We start from the raw sequence: 21,012 nt of genomic DNA, 5'->3' as shown, positions 1-21,012 counted from the left end.
TCCAATGCTCAAAGCATCAGCATCCAAAAGCCAGCATCTTCAACAACACAGCACCCCCAGCCCTAGGCCGGAGACTTGCTCCAGCACTGACCATGGGAACGCAAACATGTTGATCAAATTCCAGAGGTATTTTCTCCTCATTGCTTACATCAGACATCTCCCCCTTGCCCTTTCCCGAGCTGCCACCTCCAGGCCTGCTGCTGCTGCGAGTGCATTAGCTGTCTCTCTCTATTGCCCCAATGAGGAGATATACTGCAGAGATCAGACCTGCCATGGCCTCTGTCCCTAGCTATTCTGGGGCCCTACACAGCCCCCTCGTTGGGGGAATGTGTGGGGCCCCAAACCTCTGCAGACGGGCGGGCGGGAGGGCTGGCTAAGGGGGCAGGGGGGAACCGCCCTCCAGCACTCACCAGCAGTGCAACTGGAGCCAGGTCGCCTCGCTTCCCACCACCTATGAGTGCAGGCCCAGCCCTGCCCGCAGTCCTTGGGGGAGTGGGGGCAGGGCTGGGGTGGAGCAGGGGCAGGACCATGGGGAAGAGGCATGGCAGGAGGTGGAGCAGCATGCAGTTGCATAGGGGACTTTCCTGGTGCCCTACGCAGCTGCGTACTTTGTGTATGAGTAGGAACGGCCCTGCCTCTGTCCCCCAGAGACCTTGTGCTATCTCATGACTACTGCACACTGCTGGTGGCAGGAGTGCTGCATCACAGGAACACAGGTTGTAAGAAAAGCCCATACAAGTGAAAACGATGAACCCCATCTGTTGTCAGAGCTTCCTGTCTGCCGACCTCAGCTGTCCCCTGTGTTTTGCTGGCAAGCTAGGACCTCCCATTAATCACTGCACTATGCCCCCTTCTGCCAACTAGGCCAGTGCCAAAGGTTGTAAGACAGACTCCACCAGGAAATAACCTGGGTGCAGAGCACAAAGCTGCACCTGCACTATCTCTGGGGCAGGAGGTGTTTTGGGTCAAGGCAAGGGTAAAGCAGGGGTAGCTGGGGTGTAGCCAATGAAGACCTGCACCCTGGCAGTCCTACACTCCTGCAAAGCCCCACAGGAGCCATTGCAGCAGGGGAGCAACTTAGGGCAGCCCTCGAGCCTGGCCTACCCTGCAGCAGAGGCTGAACCAGCCCCATATCAGGTGCATCCCTGGTGTCTGGGCAGGGATGAATTTGCCACTTGGAGTGGAGCACATCTAGTGCTTTTACAGGGGGAGTCTTACCTCTGCTGGGAAGGAGCAACACCAGGGTCTGCTGCCAGGGACAGGTGCGTGTGGGGCAGGGAGTCAGCAGAAATTCTCAGCCACGCCCCCTGCTACCCAGCCACTCCCAGGAAGCCAGCTGAGAACAGGCAGCAGAGCTTGCTGGGGTAGTGTCCTTTTCTTCTCTGTTGTCCTGAGCTTAGCAGCCCAGCCTGATGAAGGACACAATGGAGCTGAGGGGGAGGGGACACAATTTTGGCCCATGTTCTATCAGACAAGTAGGTGAAGCACAGTTCTTCTGGGCAATGCAAAGACAGCCAAGTGGCAGTGAGCACACATGCACCTTACACATGCAGTCACCAATCCAGAGCTCTGATTGCCCTACATGCATCTTTCAGACTCACCCAAACCACGCTCCTGGGAGAGGAGAGGTGTGACATAGAGGTCTGAGAACTGGGAGCTAGGAGCCCCAAGTTTGCTTTTCATACTCGTTCTCTTGGTGGATTTAGGCAAGTCACTCACCCTCCTTCTGACTCAGTTTCTTCACCTGTAAAAATGGGCTGATACACTGGAATCCCTATCCATCCACCCAGATGTGCCCGTTAAATAAGGAGATGCAGGGCTTGGCTATCAACTGGAGTTCTCCTCTGGGTCACACTGCACAGCTGGGGTCACACGGGGAAGAGGGAAAAGAGCCTGCTCTCTTCCCACCCACAAAGGGTTTGGGACAACTGTATCCCAGTGCTGGGCGGAATGCAGAGGGACACATCACCCCAAAGGGAAGTGGCCAGGGTCTGAGTCCTCTGCTCATGCCCCCAGCGCAGGCCATGGAGCTTGGGGGAAGCACAATCACTGGATTGCAGGCTGTTCCCGCTCTGGCAGCAACAACACAGTTTAGCCTTTCATGACTTTTACCCCTCCATCTTCTGCAGCAGTGAGTGTGTGGAGATGGCTGTGCTGATACCCTGCCATCACTTACATTGTGCTGGGAAAGGGCTCAGAAAAACCTTAGGTGGCCAAATGTTCAGAGCCAATTATGTCACTAATAACAAAGGTGGCTAAAAGTCAATGTGTAAAAGGGCCTTAGAAACTCAGGGCCAGCTCCTCAACTGGTGTAAATCAGCCTAGCTCCTCTGATTTCCACAGAGCTGAGCCAATATCCACCAGCTGAGGATCTGGCCCTTGGCCTGTATTCAGAGCCATGTGCTACCCCTTCAGTGACAGGGCAGGTTATATCAAATCCCCGCTCAGCTGGGCCAATTACCGAATGTCTGTTGCAAAGGCCATGCTACCCAGGGGCTGTTCTGCAGATGCCATGAGGAGGTTTAGGGGATCTGGAGACGGGACATCTCTTACCCTTAGCTGGGTGTTTCCAAGGGTATGCGTGCGATTACCTGGGGTGAGGGCTTTGCACTGAGTCCCAGAATGATGGGAATAAAGGAGCAAAATTACCGCTGCGCCCCCCCCCCCCCATTGCCAGAGACACTTTGGTTTGTCTGCTTTTTTTCAAGTGCATTGATTGCCGGTGAGAGCTTAATCCAGTGTGGAAGACAGACACACAGGTCTCCTCACTGCCTGGGATGATTCTCCCTTCAGGGTCTCCTCTCTGTGCCACTGCCTGGTATAATTTCTGCTTACTGGAAGGGTGATGATGCCACCTGCCGTTCAGTGCTAGACATGACAACCCAAAATGTCACAACTTAGTGTGCATTTCCATTCAACTTCAAGATGACATAATAGCAAGTAACCTGTTCCTGGCACCCTTTTCTTCCTAGCCTACTTCTGCCCTTTAGACTAGAGCACAATGCAGGAATCCTCTCCCTTTTCAGGGTTTTTTTGGGGTCTCACTGTACCTTCCTGCCTTTGGAAACTCATCTGTCTTCTCAAACACAGATGACCTTCCCCTCTACCCGCCATTTCCTTCCATCCCAACAGCGTGACTCATAAACTCTCTGTGCAGAACCCTTCATGTGATGCCTGTATGCACGCTATAGTTAAGGACTCTGGTAGATACTTTTTTATATGAGAATGTGAAAGCAGCACCCTTTTCCCCATTCAGACTAAGGCCCCAATTAAGGAAAACACTTAAGCAGGTGCTTAAGTTTTCCTGAGTAGGGATGACTTCCTGAATTGGAGTAAGGATTTCCTAAAAGGAGAAAACATATATCATGTAATAGGGGGAACAAAGAGGCCACTGGATAAAATAAAAAACAGTAATTTGCCACACCACCTGTGTTTGACCTCAGTGCATTGTTAAAGGATCGACTGGCACCATGGTTAATTCAGATTTGGACTGGCCAGAAGTGAACTAAATCAATAGCCACTGCTAATAACACAACTATGTTGGGTAGATGTTTGCTAGAAGAGCATTCCTCCTTAATATGCGGTCTAAAATGACCTGGTAGGATCACCGAGTAGATGACTTTCCCCATGCTGGTCTGCCAATGGACCCCTGTACAGACTTAATGTGAAATTCTGGCCTCAGGGAAGTAGAAGGGGCGGGGCTGGGGGTGAGCGTGCCCCAGCCAGCCCTTCCAGGCCACCTGGCCCGCACTGCTTGGGGCTCCAGCACTGACTTAAATGGCCTGGGTCTCTGGCCACTGCCGCGGTAGCAGCAGCCGGAGCCCTGGGGCAGCTGCTCCGCCCCCAAATTGGCAGCCCGGGCAACGACGTTAAAGCGCTGCCATGGCAAAGGACCCTCTGGTAGTGCTTTAACGTTGCTGCCCCTTCTGCCCCCCGTCGGCGACCCTGCCCGTACAGCCGCCAATGGGGGAGGCCCGTATCAGCTCACTTTCAGCCCTGAGCGTGGGTAGCAATAGCAGTGATGCTGCAGCAGGAGGGTGGCTGTACCAGCCTACCCCTGTACCCCGGCACCTTGGGTACTCAGCCAGGCAGCTAGCCTGTGCTGAAGTCCCTGCTGCTGCAGCTTCCCTGCTATTTGTACCTACCCTAGCGCCCTCACAGCTAGCATGGGTGCTGCAGTCACCCCTCTGCGTACAGGGTAGCCATACCCTATGAGTTGGAAGGTGTTGGCTAACTCGTGTTACTAGCCTAGTGTGTCCAGGGCAGGTGCCTTCAGCACGTGTTAAACGAATGGAGTTCAAAGATAAGGCTGGCGGCTCAGCCCTCCCCGATCCGGCCCGGTTGCTGCCTGCGTGTGGATCAACAAGCTCTAGGTGGCCCTGGGTGGGAGGGGGGCTTTAAAAATACACACCTAGCCGGGCTCGCCCTGCCAGCCCGGCTCTGCCTCGCCGCGTCTCCCCGCCGCGGCACAGGCAGCCAGGGCGGACAGCTGCCTGTGGAAAGTGTGTGTGTGTGTGTGTGTGTGTGTGTGGGCGCGCACGGGCTGTGCGCTGGGGTCCTCGGCAAGGGGAGGCCCCTGTGCGCACCGGCCGGGAGAGCAGCGGCGGCTGCGGCGCGCATGTCTCCGGGCCCGCGGAGAGCCAGCGGGGCGCGGCAGCACCGAGGGAGGTGAGCCTGGGCCGGCCAAGCCCGGCAGCCTGCGGGGCTGGAGCGGGCAGGGTCCAGCCATGGGAAGGCGAGACGCGGGAGGCGCAGTGCCCCCCATACGTGCCAGCTGGGAGCCTGGCAACCCCCTGCCCTGCTGCTCAGCGGTGCCTGCGGCAGCAGCCCTGCCATGCCCCTGAAGCCGGAGAGCAGGCAAGCAGCATGCCTCTGATCCCTCAATCCTTCCCTGAGTGCCACTGCGCTCCTTCCTTGCCGGCCTGACCCCAGGCTGTCCCCACTCATGTGAAACACGCCAGGCAGCCTGTTCGGGAGCCCGGCTGCTCCTGGCCAGACAAACCAGAGCCAGCCCTTTCAGCTGGTGGCTGTTAGCTCTTCAACACAAGGGAAGTCTCCCCCATGCTTGCGTTCTCTGCACTGAGCTTCCAGCCTGTGTTAGACTCTTCCTAGAGAACGATGCTAAATGGGATTTTCCCTAGAAAGCTGCTGAAGCTTTTGGAAAAGTCATGGTAGGTTAGGGTGACCAGATAGCAACTGTGAAAAAACAGGACGGGGGTTGGGAGTAATAGGTGCCTATGTAAGAAAAAGTCCCTAAAAACGGGACTGTCCCTATAAAAATGGGACATCTGGTCACCCTACTGTAGGGGGAACCTACCACGCTATAGCAGGCACCGACCAGACAACAGAGGGGTAGGGATAGGAGGCTGCTGTGGGTTAAGGGAACTCTTGGTTTTCTTGTAGGGGTCGGCGCCACCATTCTGCACGATGGACACTTGACAAAATAACCGTACTTCATGACGGACATGGGGGAGGGGGGGTATGTCATTCAGTCATTCAACGTTTTTTTAAAAATTACCACGGACCTCAACATTTGTGGAGGGAGAATGGGGGCCATGTCTACGCTGAGCACAGTGGCCAGCAATCAATGCAGCAGCAGAGGTGAAAAGCCCTAATGTTGACAAGGAAAGCTGTGATTTGCATGGCCAAGTTCAGTTGTGGCAAATCATGGTTTTCCTTCTCTATGCTACGGGTTTGCACTGGTGCAGCTACTCTGATTACTAGCCACTGATGACTGAAATCAGGGATCGCTAATCCCTGCGTAGACAAGGGGCAGGGCTCGGAGGCCCCTAAGGGATGCTGGAAGGGAGACCTGTGAAAGGAATGCAGAGCTCTAAGTTTGTTGAAAAGGGGACTTGCATCTCATGTTTGTGTGTCTTTGGTTTCAGACCTCAGAGGTGCTGGGAGGCATGGACTGTGAGCACACAACAGTTCCGCAGGTCACCATTCACGGTAGTCAGCCCTGCAGCAATCTAGCTGTGCCTTAACCTGGCAAAGGAAAAGGGTAGGATCGGACAGATCGAGGATTGTCCATGAGTGAAGGGCCTTGTCAGTCATTGGCAAGCAGGGTGAGGACAGCATGATGGTGGACAGTCCTGCAGAATGTGGCCAGGGAAGGGCAGAGTTTGGCAGAGTCTTTGCTGGTTTTGTATCCACAGAGCTGGCAGCAGTGGCAGAAATCAGCAAGCTTGCTCCTGTACTGAGAGACCGCAAGCCCATGGCAGCTGCTGGTGCCACCACTCTGATCTGTGGGGACTGTGGCAAGAGCTTTGCCAGGAAGTCGGACTTCAAAGTGCACCAGCGGATCCATACAGGCGAGAGGCCCTACAAGTGCTCCTACTGCAGCAAGGGCTTCTACCAGGCCTCTATGGTGCGGCGGCACGAACGCACACACACTGGCGAGAAGCCCTACCGCTGCTCTGTGTGCGATAAGTCCTTCGCCCGCTCCACCTCGTTGCTGATCCATCAGAACACGCACACTGGCGACCGGCCATACGAGTGTCCCTTCTGTGAGAAGACCTTCTCTGACCCCTCCACCCTGCTCCAGCATCGCAAGATGCACATGGGCCTCAAACCCTTCCATTGTGGCATCTGCAACAAGTCCTTCAGCCAGTCATCCAGCTTCACCTTCCACCGGGCTACTCACACCAATGATCGCCCCTTTGTCTGCTCCGAGTGCGGCAAGGCCTTCATCCGCTCCACTGCCCTGCTCAAGCACCGGCAGACCCATGTCCAGAAGGCCTTTCGCTGTGGGGAGTGTGGCAAGGTTTTCCCCAAGCTTTCAGGCCTCCGCTCCCACCAGCGGATGCATGCCCAAGGCCACCGGATAGAGATGGAGTTGCGGGAAGAGGAGCAGAGCCACTGGAATGTTCCCACACTGAGGTTCCAAGCCTATGACCCTCTGCCCCAGGACTGTCCCCTCCCCAGCTTGGCTGTGCAGCTGGAATCCTAGTACTGTATATTCAACCCTGCCCAGTTTCACATAGCTGTAGTTGGATATTGGAGATATTGCCAATGAAAATGTTATGTATGCAGGTCCAAATTCCTGTCCATCCCATACAGACCTGCTGATATTCCACTTTCTAGTACCTGTCCTTCACAACAGACCAGAATTCTTGTCCATATCACATAGACTGGCCACCTTGCTTCCTATCATACCTCTCACTTGTCCCACCTTTCAGAGCTGAATCTCTCTCCATCCTGCTGCAGTTACCTCACTTTCTCAGCCTATGACCTCATGCAGTCTGATAAGCTAGGTGGGTCATGCTGGGCCAGAACTTCAATGGGAGACTTCCAGGGAAAGCACAGGTAAGGGAGGAAGAGGATTTTGGTGATTTCATCTGGCATTTTTCCCTCCAAGTCAGTACTGAACTAACTAACCTTGGTATTAGGGGCACTGAGCCTCCAACCTAGTGTGGTCATTAAAGGCTCCAAGGCACTTTTTGCAACAATAGAAATGTTATCAAGAATGTCCTGGCCAAAAGGTGGAAGTTACCATACCAACTCTAAGAGGCTAATTAGTTGGTATGGCAACTTCCACCTTTTCATGTTCTCTGTATGTATATAGATCTTCTTACTATATGTTCCATTATACGCATCTGTTGAAGCGGGCTGTAGCCCACGAAAGCTTATGCTCAAATAAATTTGTTAGTCTCTAAGGTGCCACAAGTACTCCTGTTTATTAATAAGACTGGGACTTTTCAGCTTGGAAAAGAGATGGCTAAGGGGAGATATGATTGAGGTCTATAAAATTATGACTGTTGTAGAGAAAGTAGATAAGGAAGTGTTGTTTACTACTACTCATAACACAAGAACTAGGGGTCACCAATGAAATTAATAGGCAACAGTTTTAAAACAAATAAAAGGAAGTATTTCTTTACACAACGCACAGTCAACCTGTGGAACTCCTTGTCAGAGGATGTTGTAAAGGCCAAGACCATAACAGGGTTCAAAAAAGAACTAGATAAATTCATGGAGGATAGGTCCATCAATGGCTATTAGCCGGGATGGGCAGGAATGGTATCCCCTAGCCTCTTTTCCAGAAGCTGAGAATGAGCAACAGGGGTGGATCACTTGATGATTACCTGTTCTGTTCATTCCCTCTGGGGCACCTGGCACTGGACACTGTTGGAAGACAGGATACTAGGCTAGATGGACCTTTGGTCTGACCCAGTAGGGCCATTCTTATGTTCCATCCCAGACAGATCTGCTGTTATCTCACTGGAAGCCTGATTCTAAAGTGTTATGTTCATCCAGGCAGGGAACAGAAACATGCCATGAGCCCTATTTCAGAAAAAGCTGTCCAGATGTTTTTCCCCTTTTTCTCCTCCATCAACGTTTTGACCAAAAAAAATCAGAAAATTTCAACCAACTTTTAAAATGACTGATCTGGAATTGATTGCCCAGCTCTGCCATTTGTGTCTCAGTATGGACCCTTCTCTCTGTCCATCTCTCACAGATCAATGGGAGGATGAAGGTAAATAGAGGAGAGGGGATGTGCAGAAAGGGCTGGTTAGGTATAAAAGAAAGGAGTGATGTTTTATTGAACTAAGGGTGCGGATACTGTCGGAACTCCAGCTTCCCCTTTTCACCCACTGGGATGGGAGGAGCTAAATACAATGCAGCTTCAATGCCTAGAGCGGGAAGTTGGGTGTGAGGAGGTGAAAAGAGACCTGAATCAGAGGGTGGGTTGGGAGGTCTTGATCACGGTCTATGCTGCAGAATTTGAAAACAGCTGCTACAGGGGAGTCCTCCCATAACTAGGTCATTTGTTTCCCCACAAAGCAATTTTCCTGTAACTTCTGCATAAGTGGAGGGTCACTGTCACCAGAATTCCCGTTTGCACACTGGAATTCATGGGAACAAAGCAAGACTTTCATTCTACTTCACAACATGAGGGGTGGCTTGCAAAATGTCAATTCCTTGTGAGCAGTTGTCACTATATTACTGAAATCTGCTTCTCCCTGGTGTAATGGGATAAGCAAGGGGGCAACACTTGCCTATGGGGAGGCGGAACAGTTCCAGGCTTCTCACCTTTAACATAGTACCAGCCCCTTTCTTTTCAGCTTAGCTCTAAAGAAATCAAGCACCAACTTCTAGCCCTGCTCTTATCAGCTCCAAGGTCTCTGTGCTCCCTTTATGCCTGCTGAGGACCAGTCCCCACTCTCTCAAGTGTTTGAATCACTGGTGGTAGACAATGGCAGGCGTGTTTCAATCCAACAGAGACCTTCCTCTTGTTACAATTTCAACATGGCCAGCAAAGAGGCTGCCTCTCTCCTAGTGTTCTGCGCTCAACTTGCTGTCTCTGAAACCACTCGGAGCCCACTCAACCTGCAGCCCTGCCAATCTCATTTGGACCACACAGCACCCTCTCACCCAATGCTAGGAGTCTGCTGGGCAGTCTCTGGTGCCACTTGGACCCCTCCAGTTTGTTGTAAAGGGTCCTTCTAGATTAGCATGATGATGAATTCCTGCCATTTCTCTGGAAACTGTTTTTCCAAGTGCTCCCAATTCAAGTTTCGTTCTTCTTTGAAACCAGAAGAAATCTCCCATCCTGAAAAACGTTCAGCCTGGGAGTCCAGGATGATGCCCGTGTTATCATGAGCTCTTTGTATTTTGCACCTGTTTTTTCCTTTTCTTCTTCTGGGGGGAAGAGAAAAGAGTTGAACACAGACTGTAATTTACTGAAACCCAATGGGAGAGAGGGGTGTCTCCTCATCAAATCCTCCTCCTCTCTTGCAGCAAGAGGTGGCTCAGATAAAGCAGCTTTGATGGATATGGGGGAGAGAGAAATATTACCTGGTAAATGGTTTTCTTCATCTCATCAGTACCCACCCCACCCCCGTTTGGAACTGAGCAAGTGATAGGGAGGAACAGTAACATATTTGTTCCAAGATGATCTACTGAGGCTGCAGAATTTAGAGGGTGTGAAATGTCCAAACAGATGTGGTAGATCAAAGGTTAGGCAGCAGCAACAAATGGGATCCATTATAGACCCACTTGTGAGATTTCTGAGACTCCAAACTGCTAGAGGTGTTCTGGCAGTGGTAAGGAAGAGAAATCAGCCTATACATTTCATCCTCTTCTAGTCCTGCTTCCAGGGTCTCTGGCCTGGCAGTGATTGCCTCCCACTCTAGTCTTGCTGGCAGGAAGGTGGGGGCATGGAATAGGCTGTGGGCTGACAAGTAGCCACAGCTGACCTGTATGACTCTGCATGATCACTACCATTGCTTGGGCCTGATCATGTTATCAGCAACTTTGGAAGAGTCCATATTTATTGTAATAAACAATTACACGGGAACAGAACATTTCCTGAGGATGCTGCTATCGAGAACCTAAGCACTGCAGAGCAGGCAAGTAGCTAAGACACTGCCACCTCATTGTGATGAAACAAAATCTCTGTTACTAATCCTGTCTCTTCTCTAGCCAGAATAAAACATTCAGTTTGTGATTAAAAAACCCTTCTGTGTCTATCTAAACTTCAAGTGTCCTGACGGCTAAACTGAGCAACATGAAAGCGTGGTGCCAGACCTGGGGTGGGGTGCAGTTACTGAGACCCTTCTGCTTCCCTGGGTGCTGGAATTCAAACCCCAGCACAGAGGGGACTTGAGTGCCAGATTTTGATTGGCAGGGCGATGGAACCTTGCGGGTCCTGATGTATGTGGTTCTCTATGAACATGCAGTGTACAGGGACATGTATATACAGTAGTGTGCTTTCTGACCCACATGGCTGTATGCATACATATACCAGTGCCTAGAGGTAGGGCACAGTGTGTGATATGTGCGTAAGGGCACGCTGGAGGTATGTGCACAAGTGTATATAGTGAAGTTAAATGGCCTGTGGCATACAGGAGGTTTGACTAGAGCAGGGGTGGGCAAACTTTTTGGCCCAAGGGCCACATCTGGGTGGGGAAATTGCATGCAGGGTTATGAACGTAGGGCTGGGGCAGGGGGTTGGGGTGCGGGAGGGAGTGCAGGGTGTGCAGTGTGCAGGAGGGGGTCAGGGCAGGGGGTTGAGATGCAGGAGGGGTGTGGCAGAGGGCTCAGGGCAGGGAGTTGAGGTGTGGGGTACAGGAGGGGTTCGGTGTACTTACCTGGAGTGGCTCTGGGGTGGCAGCAGCGCGCAGTGGGGCGAAGGCAGGCTCCGTGCTTGCCCTGGCCCCGTGCTGCTCTCGAAGTGGCTGGTACCACATCCCTGTGGCCCTGGGGGAGGGGGAGGCAGAGGGCTCTGCGTGCTGCCCTCGCCTGCGGGTACCTCCCCCGAAGTTCCCATTGGCTGCGATTCCCTGTTTCCGGCCAATGGGAGCTGTGGGAGGCAGTGCCTGCAGGTGAGGACAGTGCACGGAGCCCTCTTCCCCCACCCCCGGGACCGCAGGGACGTGGCTTCTGGGAGCAGTGTGGGGTCCGAGGTGCCATGGGGGTGGCAATCCCACAGGCTGGATCCAAAGCCCTGACAGGCCGTAGTTTGCCCACCCCTGAACTAGAGGATGTAATGATCTCTTCTTGTCTTAAACTCTGTGAATTTATGAATTCATTTATGGAGTGCAGGTAGCTGCTATGTACAATGGGAAGGGGCTAGTGCAGATGTGTGTGCATGTATTTAGAGAGCAGGGTTTGATTGAATTCTTGCCCTATTTTTTTTTGACTGTCAATGGGACAAAATTAAAAATATGCAGAACTTCAGCATCACTATTGCAGACACACACAAGCAAGTGATTAAAATAAAAACACCTCTCCTAATTATGTCAGGTTGTTCCTCTCTGACCAACACCCAGGTCTCATGCCCCCTCACAGTCATGCCTCTTGATCCTCCTTCCTGTCCAAACCCAGGCTCCCCCAAATAAGGTGCAAGGAGTATTTCCCTGTACTCCCATATCCAGATCCAAAAATGAACTTCATAACATATTCCTCCATAACTAGATCTCCATCTCCGAATAATCATCTCTCTCATATCTTCTGTAGCCCTCTCTGGCAGCATAAACCCCTCTCCATCTGATTCCCCTCCCCCAAGGTACATTTCCATAAAAGATTATTTTAGCATGACTCATGCAACAATTATGTGATTTATGAATCAGAAATAGCATTTTGTTGTGGAACTGTCTTAAAAGCAGGCATTGTAAATTTTGAAGCCAATCTCAGAGAATAATAAAATATTACATAAGTCTTTCAAGTACTGTGACTGAATTTTAAAAGAGAACTAGTTAATTTCATGTCAACACAATTAGTTTTGCAAGCTAAAGTAATGATAAAGACTATCATATCTCATGCTCCAGGGCAGAAATTAATTGCCTCTAGGGGTCAGGAAGGAACTTTTACCTACACCTGGTCAAAAAACTTTTTTTTTTAAAGGAGAGATGGACTTTTGAGGAAAAGGAACATTTTCATGAAAATTCTTTGTAATTTTTTAACAGACTGAACTGAAACAAACATTTTTGTTTTGGCTTTGAATTGAAAAGTCGCTAAAAACCAAACCTGAAATGCCGATTTTGAGTTCAAACAAACTAAATTAATTTTTTATTTTGATTTATTGAAAACTTAAAAACGGTGAAAAAAATTGGAGCAAAATTGAAGAAAAGTTGGTTTTGTTCGAAAATTGTCTTTGAAACACCATTCTTTGACAAGCCTGAGTTCACTCCTTTCTTGGTCCCAGAGGGAGAACTGCACAGTTGGCTAGCAGCATTGTAAGTGGGGTTTCTCATCCCTCTGGAGCTTCAGTTAATTGTCCCTGCTGGAAGCAGAACGCAAACTAGCCTCCATGGACCAAGCTGTGACTGAGCATGGCAAACCCTGTCTTTCTGTAGTTCTAAACTTGGCAGTCCTTTTCTATATTTTAATACACTTTGAAAACGTGTATGGGATAGGTGGCAGGCTGTCCAGTTTGGAGACTGAAGCCTCTGTTAATCAAGAGAACAGATACAGCACAGGCTGCTGCAGTGTGAACTTCCTTCACAGTATCCAAGCCACTGTCTCAAACTCACTCCTGAAGGGACTGCCTCTAGGAGTCACAGGAGAGTTCTGTCTCCCTGGCCCATTCAGTCTGCACAAAAGCATGCAAATTAGCATTGATTGTGATGGTGGGCTTCAGAGTGGACACATGTTCTGGCCAGTAGAAACTGGCCTGAAACCATTAACTCATTTCTCAAAGGCCATCGGATGAGAAATACTTTCCAATAAATACCAAAATGGGCCATTGAACCTGTGGTTTGGGGATGAAAGTGAGCAGATCAGGTTCAATCCCATGAGCAGCTATCCAGTACTCCTGACAGCCCTCTTTAAAGAGTTCAAATGCACCAGAAATAAAAATCTCAAAGTAAACATTTTTAGGTGAGGGAGTGGAGGGGAACTTGGACTGTTCTACAGGTCAGCTTCAAGAGAGCAAAATGTATCTGCTTCTGCTACCCCAAGGGAACAAGTTACAGTTGAAGAATCTCTCCTCCCTGGTATGAATAGGGATGGGGTAGTCTTTTTTAAAAAAAGAGGACCAGTGCTTTGGAAGCACAAGATTCCAGAGCATTTAAACAAAGAAATAAAGGTTAAAACTATTTAATTCCTAGTGAGAGGAGGAGAATCAGTGCTGCAGAAGTCAGAGAACTGAGTGGTGTGTGTGATCTGAGTCAGTAAGGAGAGGAAGGAGCGGGAGACCAGAGGATGACTGCAGGAAGGTTCAGACACTGAAAGAGACACACACCAGGATTTTGGGGCTGGAGTAATTGGTTTACATTGTGACTAAGCAACAATCAACTGGGGTGTACATCTGAAAGGTGTAATTAGGGAGGAAGGGAGATTAATTAGCATAATAAACTAGGGTGTAACGAAGAGCGTTAGGATGGAGTCAATATAGGAACGGGTAGGATGAATATTAGGAAAAACTTTCAGACAGGGAGCTCTATCAGCCTATGGGTTAATCTCCTAGTAGAAGTGGAAGCCACCTTTCAATTCAGAGTGGACAAAAATCTACCTGGCTCAGAGTCCATTTCCATCACTGGAATCTATGGAAGGAGAGAGGGAGGAGGAGTGAACTGGAAGAATGGCTCAGTCAGGCAGTCAGACAGGGCAGCCCTGCTGTATTTCCCAGGCTGCTCTCTGTGATGCAGGCAGGAAGGTTGTGTGTATTCACAGGCCCCACCTCCTGAGGCTCTGCAGCTGCTAGACTGGACACAAAAGGGTGAGAGACACTGGTACATTTGCCACTGCTGCTTTGCACCAAACTCCCCGCCTTTCCTCGTTCCTAACCTGGAGCAGATGATCCCACGGGGGCAGCCGCCTGGGACACACCTGTACTTAAATACCAGGGTGAGTCATTGCAGCTAGACCTGGGCTTAATGGGAAATGGGGAGAGGCAGGCCAGAAATCAATAGGGAAAGAGAAATGGGCGGGGGAGCTTTATGAAAAATATCTCAGAGGCCACAGACTGGAGGCAGCTGGGCTCTCAAGACCTGATGTCTGGTACTTGCTGCAGTCAGACCTAGTTTCCTCCAGGCAGTCCATGCATTGCATTTGGGACTAAATCTGTTTTTTCAGGCTGCTGAGGATCAGGAGCGAGAGCTCACCCTCACCCAGTGGGCAGCTTTAGATTTCTACAGAAGTCTCTATACTTGTCTCTCCCTGTGTCATACACCTGGGGAGATGCAGTGACTTGGACAGTTTTTCCCCAGGTACCAACAGGAACTTGTTCAAGACACAGAGATCCCTGTGTTCCACAGATGCCTGCAAATCCTGGAGATTGAACAGCTCTCGTAAGATTGCTGGAGTTGCAGCCAATCTCCTGTAAATTATCCAAGGAAGCTCTGGAAATACTGCAAAATTAGATTCAGGAGAAAGAAGTGAGGGAGAGCTATTTTTTGTTTGCAATTGCTGTCTGTGACCGAGACTTCATAGTGTCTGCATTCCTGGGTTGTTTATATGCTTGAGAACAAATTTTCTGCATTGGCCACTGTCAGTGGAGAGTAGCATTCCTTTGCTATTCCTCTATGGTTTGGTGTACTTTTGCCACCCTTAGAACTGACTGCTTGATTGGGTTGGCCAAACCATGTCTGTATTGCCATCCAGTAGCCTTAGAGGTATGAGGTCTTGCACACACACCTCACATTAACTCTGTGTGGGCCCTTATGCACAGCACTCTGAAGGCTGAATCAAACAACTGCTAAGTGCAGAGCCCTAAACCTGTCCACAAATTACATGCACACTCCAGTAAAAAAACCTGTGGGCCCCATCACAGCATAGATCCTTGAGTGGCTGAGCTGTTCGGCGCCCCTTTTTGCTCCACCACCGGCGGCAGGTGTACACCTTGCATCCAGGGAGTTATTCCATTATGGATCTTGTCTCCAGCTATAGGCACTGTACAGTCAAGAACTTTCAGTAGTGAACAAACCCTCAGGGTGGCATCAGGCAGGTGACTTTATTTGCCTATTTTGTGGTCATTTTTTTACATGCATCTTGCAATAAAGCAAGGGAAGAGAAAGTGTTATTATTCAAGGGGAGAACTGAGAGCTCCTGATGTTCTGAAAGTCAGCTCTCTGATTTCTTGCCCTCTTCCTATTTTTATTTCTATAGCAAAACTTTGAATTAACTGGCTTCCCTTGTCAGTATCATGTCCTCAAAGCATCTGATTCTCCACAAAATAGAGAGAGACTGTGGTTTGCTTCCCAGAAATCCTTCTCAGACCTTCTGTCAGAGAAATTAACTTTTATTTCTTACCCAGCATTCTAAATGTCTTAGCTCCCTGGTAATCAAGAGAAACAGCAGTTTGATATCCAGCACCATAGTGCATCAGGGCTTCCATAATTAAGAGCATCTGTTTGCTTCCTGGTGCTCCTGTGTTTAGAAAGCAGAAAAGTAGATATGTTGTTTTAAAAACACAGAAGAGAGGCAATGGTCTTAAAATAGAAAAGATAGAAATTAAAACAACAGTACCCTGGGTTAGAACAAAGTAACAAACAGATGAGCTTTACATAGGTGAGCTTTAAGAATAAACTAAAATTAGTAACGAGGGAAAGGATTAAAAAAATATTACCAGCTAACAAGATATGTATCCCAGATCACCTCTAAAATGCTGCTTGTTTGTTTGTCTCTGTTATCATGGCCAGTCTTGTGTTTTCCCTTCTCTTTGAGGAAGTAATGAGCCACCCCTTTTTGTACAGCGCCTGGCACAGTAAGCCCTTAGCCCAACTGGGAACTTTGGGTGTCAATGTAATAACGATCCCCAGCTGCTTTCTGTTCCTCACAAATGTCCCCATCCCCTGTCCATTCATCTCTTGTTCTAAAATACAGGTCACTTACCCTGAGGTCAGCTTCAGGCTGAAGGATCCTGAAAGCAGATATTCAGAAGCAGAAGTGGAAAATGGCAAGCATAGAATGCTCTGAGACACGGGACCAGGAGTACCCCAGCAGCAGTTTGGCTCAGGGATCCTATGGGGACAGAAAGAGGACCACGAACACATGGTGTGAAAATGATGACGGCGATGAGGAGGAGGAAGCTGAGGAAAGCGACAGTGATCATTTTGGGAGCGGCATGCAGAAAGACCAAGATCCGGTGTCCAGCAGCTCCATGCCGAGGGAGAGCAAGGCAGAGGACCTTCTGTGTGAGGAAGACGAGGTCTTTTATGAGACTTTCACCCTTATCAATGCCAATGGCGTGGCCAAGAAGTTGAACATGATGGTCAGTCTTCGCACCAAGAGTGATGAGGACGATGAGGAAAGCAGCAAGGAGACGTGTCAGAAGTGGCACAGCCGGCCAGTGAGGAAGCCTGCTGTTCTTCGGCGCAGCCCGCAGGGCATAAAGCACTTTGGCAGGGTGCTGCCAAGCTCAACGGAGTACGTGGACACTGTGGTTACCCTGGACAGCGATTTGGACGACCCAGCCAGGGACAGCCTGCCGTGCAATGGCATAGAAAGCATCAAGAGCTACATGACCAGGAAAGTAGAGGGAGGGGTGTTCCCAGGAAATCCAAGTATGGACTTCAGCAAGCCAGGGGGGAGCAAAGAGCTTCCCCTGAAAAGAAAGAGAGGGGTGAAGTGGCTGAACCCGAAAGCTGCCAACAAGCCAGCGGAGATAGCGGGCAGTGTCGGGGCCCTGAAAGCAGCCACGGTCAGGAGGGTCAGGATTGGGGCACAGCAGGTGGGCAGCAGCGAGGTGGAGGAGCGGCCTTACAAATGCATGCAGTGTGGACGGGCCTTTAAGAAATCCAGCAACCTCCTGAGCCATATCGACACGCACAGTGGGGCCAAGCCGTATGCCTGCGAGCTGTGCGGCAAGGCCTACTCACACCAGGGTACCCTGCAGCAGCACAAGCGTTTGCACACAGGCGAGCGCCCCTACAAGTGCCCGTTCTGCGTCAAGGCCTACACCTGGTCCTCGGACTACCGTAAACACATCCGCACGCACACCGGCGAGAAGCCCTACCAGTGCCTGGACTGCGAGAAGGCCTTTGTGCGCTCCTCGGACCTGCACAAGCACCAGCGCAACATGCATAGCAACGACAAGCCTTTCCCCTGCCAGGAGTGCGGCAAGACCTTCAACAAGCCACTCTCGCTACTGCGCCACCAACGCACCCACCTGGGAGAGAAGCCTTTCCGCTGCCCTGACTGCGGCAAGGAGTTTGCCGTGGCCAGCCGCATGGTGGAGCACCAGCGCATCCACACAGGCGAGCGTCCCTACTCCTGTGCCATCTGCGGCAAGTCTTTCACCAAGTCCTCCAACCTCTTCGAGCACCAGACGCTGCACACTGGTGAGCGCCCCTTCAAGTGCTCGGAATGTGGCATGGCCTTCGCCCAGTCCTCGCGCCTCATCCGCCACCAGCGCATCCACACCGGCGAGCGGCCCTTCGCCTGCGCCGAGTGTGGACAGGCCTTCGCCCGCTCCTCCACCCTCAAGAGGCACCAGCAGATCCATAGTGGGGAGAAGGCCTACCTGTGCTCAGACTGCGGTAAGGCCTTCCGCCATGCCTCGCAGCTTACCCAGCATATGCGGGCGCACACAGGGGAGCGGCCCTACCAGTGCGCCCAGTGTGCCAAGGCCTTCACTCAGTCCACCCACCTCATCCGCCACCAGGCCAAGCATGGTGCCAGCAATAGGGAGCCGTTCTCCTCTTCCGACGAGTGAGTCCCTCCCTAGTGGGGCAGCTGACACCAGGCACTCAACACACCTGTCTGCTGAGGGGCCATATGCAACAGACCTGGGCTTCATCGGGCAGAGCAAATATGAGAGAGGGTTTGTACACAACATGGAGCAGACACCACTCTCTGACCAAGTTGCTTGTTGACTAGGGGAGGAGATCTGCAAGTACTTATCTTCATAAATGTACACGAAAGGACCCAACCAGAGCCCTCCTGTGACGGGATACAGACGAGGAGAGAGATTATGAAGAATACATCCACCTTGTCATCTGTCCAGGCACCAAGTTCAGCTGTTTACCAAGATCTTCCTGCTGGACAAAAGTTCAAAAGCACATCCCAAACTGATTGACACTCCATAGCTGTTGCTCCTTCATGGGCCCTCATGCCAATTCCTGCTGCCCCTTCAAGTGTAGTTCTACTCTGAAAAGGGACTAGGTAAGAAAATGGCAGATCCGCTCCCAGTACATGTGTTCAGAGTTGCATCTGACACAACATTGCTTTTTACTCCTGTTTGCCCTGCAGAGCCAGCTCAGCTAACGGAGTGTGAGCTGGAGTCTATTCCTGCTTGTGTGTCCTTAAGAGAATGGTTAATGAAGAGCTGTCTACATGTAGAAATCATACTGGTTTCACTAAATAGATTTAAAAATATACTTTTGGTTAAAGTGATGCAAGACAAAACATACATTCCATGCAGTTCATGTAAAACACGTTGGAAGGAAACAGGATGGAATAGGGATCACTTAGGGCATGGTTTACATGTAGAGTCTCTATTACTGGTGATGATGCAGGAGAAGGAAAAAACCCTTCTTGATTCTCAGAGCCCAGGTTGCATATGCAGTTCTGTCAGCTACAAAATATATCTTATTACTTGTAAGTTGTAGACAAATCACTCACAGAATGTAAATATGGAACCCAACGATGTCATTTTTAGAGATCCCTTTGTCAGAGCATAACTGCACTTTGAGATATTATAATCTCCGTAATGAGGAGTGGCCAGCCTGTCAACAAACAGCTTTCCTGAAATACCTCTCATATGATACCATGAAAAACAAAACAAACGTAATTCCAAACAAATATATGTACTGTGGGGTACTTACAAATGAAGGCACTGGCATCATTCCCTTCTTACTGGCCTGTTGCTAGGAAAAGGATGAAAGCACTTTTTAAATGGGGTTGTGCTGGCTGAATTATTGACACTGTACACAGTGATTTTCCAATAACTGCAGAGATACTGGGTTGCAAATGCACAACTGATCAGTTTTTGTCTCGTCTTGCGTCTGATCCTGCACTGCTGAAGCTGATGAGTGTTTTTGCCAGTGGGAGCAGGAGCAACCCCCCACTGCTCAGTTCTGCACGTGAAGTATTCATAGCTCCAGATAGCTATGCTTTAAAACATCTGTCTGTCCTCAAGACTTTCCAGCAAGCGGCATCCCAATTAAGCAGAATTAGCTTCCTGATTAAGCAGCAGTCCCATTCCTTGCTGTTTTATTACCAGTTGGCATCAGTCGGTTCCCTAATTACGCAGACTTAACAAAGTCAACTTTCTTTTATTGTCTCTCTCTCTCTCTGTTGGTGAAGCTAGCTTTCTGAATGTGAACCAGTCTTTCTGAGTCTGCAGACAGCCAGCTCCAATGTCTCTGCTGCTGCTCAAAAACTTTACTGGCTAGCAGCACACTGGAGTTCCACTGCTGCTTTTCAGAAACTGGTGGGCAGCAGTGAAGATGTTAGGCATCTTGTCAATTTCATGGTGCTTGAGAAAGCTAGGAATAGCCTAAGAGGTGACACTGGAGTTACTCACCAGGGAGGAGAACCCAAAAAGCAGAGGTTGTGGGAAACTTCTTCCTCTCACCTTCCTGGCAGCTGTCAAGAAGAGGATTTTCCCACCTCGCAACAGCCTGGTGGCTCTAAAGGAGTGAGAGAAGAGACAGAAAGCTCCTTCCTCCCTTCCAGCTGCTAAAGCAGGGATGGGCAAACTTTCTGGCCCGAGGGCCACATCTGGGTGGGGAAATTGCAAGCAGGGCCATGAATGTAGGGCTGGGGCAGCCGGTTGGGGTGCGGGAGGGAGTGTGGGGTGTAGGAGGGGGTGCACTGTGCAGGAACAGGCTCAGGCTGCAGGAGGGGTGCGGGGTGTGGCAGGGGCCTCAAGGCAAGGGGTTGGGGTGTGGGGTGCGGCAGGGGGCACAGGGCAGGGAGTTGGGGTGTGGGGTGCAGGAGGGGTGCAGGCTCTGGCCTGGTGCCGCTTACCTGGAGTGGCTCCGGGGTAGCAGCAGCAGAATGGGGGACAGAACAGGAGAATTGTGGCCAATAGGAGCTTTGGGGGAGGTACCCACAGGCGAGGGCAGCGCGCGGAGCCCTCTGCCCCCTCTCCCTCAGGGGCCGCAAGGACGTGACGCCGGCCACTTCCGGGAGCAGCGCGGGGCCCACGGCACCACAGGGGTGGCAATCCTACAGGCCGGATCCAAAGCTCCGATGGGCCGGATCCGGCCTGCAGACCGTAGTTTGCCCACCCCTGTGCTAAAGGGAGTGAAAATTTATCAGGCATCTACTCATCAGAGGCTGATACAATAGATGGAGCCCACAAACACGGTCCAGGGACACTACCCTTCCAAGCAACTGGGTGCTTCATGGGGCTAAACTTCTCCCTAGGCTGTTGCCTCTAGACCTCACAAGTGGTCTCCCCCTTGCTTTCTGCATCTGTCTCCAGATAGTGCTGCATGTGTCATTCTAGGCCACCTCTCTCGCCCACCCTACATATTTCAGATATTTGCACAAACCCTTCCACATTACAGCTGCCCTTCTGTGTAGATGCAACACTTGTTGGACTGTGCCTCATGGCAGAAAGGATGAGCAACCTGTGTGAGAACTGCAGCTATTCTATAGCCAGTCACTCAGCAGCAG

The 21,012-nt window shown here is 50.7% G+C and overlaps 1 protein-coding gene across 1 annotated transcript; it reads left to right on the top strand.

Moving 5' to 3' along the window:
• The first annotated feature begins 4,572 nt into the window (after positions 1 to 4,572).
• Positions 4,573 to 20,170, top strand: ZNF648 (zinc finger protein 648). The gene is made up of 4 exons (XM_073358105.1): positions 4,573 to 4,668; positions 5,889 to 6,951; positions 7,210 to 7,308; positions 16,303 to 20,170. The coding sequence occupies exons 2-4, from the start codon at positions 6,080 to 6,082 to the stop codon at positions 18,098 to 18,100; spliced, it is 2,769 nt and encodes a 922-aa protein (XP_073214206.1). The 5' UTR covers positions 4,573 to 4,668; positions 5,889 to 6,079; the 3' UTR covers positions 18,101 to 20,170.
• Positions 20,171 to 21,012: the final 842 nt, after the last annotated feature.

Source organism: Lepidochelys kempii, chromosome 8, assembly GCF_965140265.1.
Source record: "Lepidochelys kempii isolate rLepKem1 chromosome 8, rLepKem1.hap2, whole genome shotgun sequence".
Taxonomy (NCBI): Eukaryota; Metazoa; Chordata; order Testudines; family Cheloniidae; genus Lepidochelys; species Lepidochelys kempii.
Note: the sequence above shows the minus strand (reverse complement) of the source record. Positions and strands in the feature narration are given on the sequence as shown.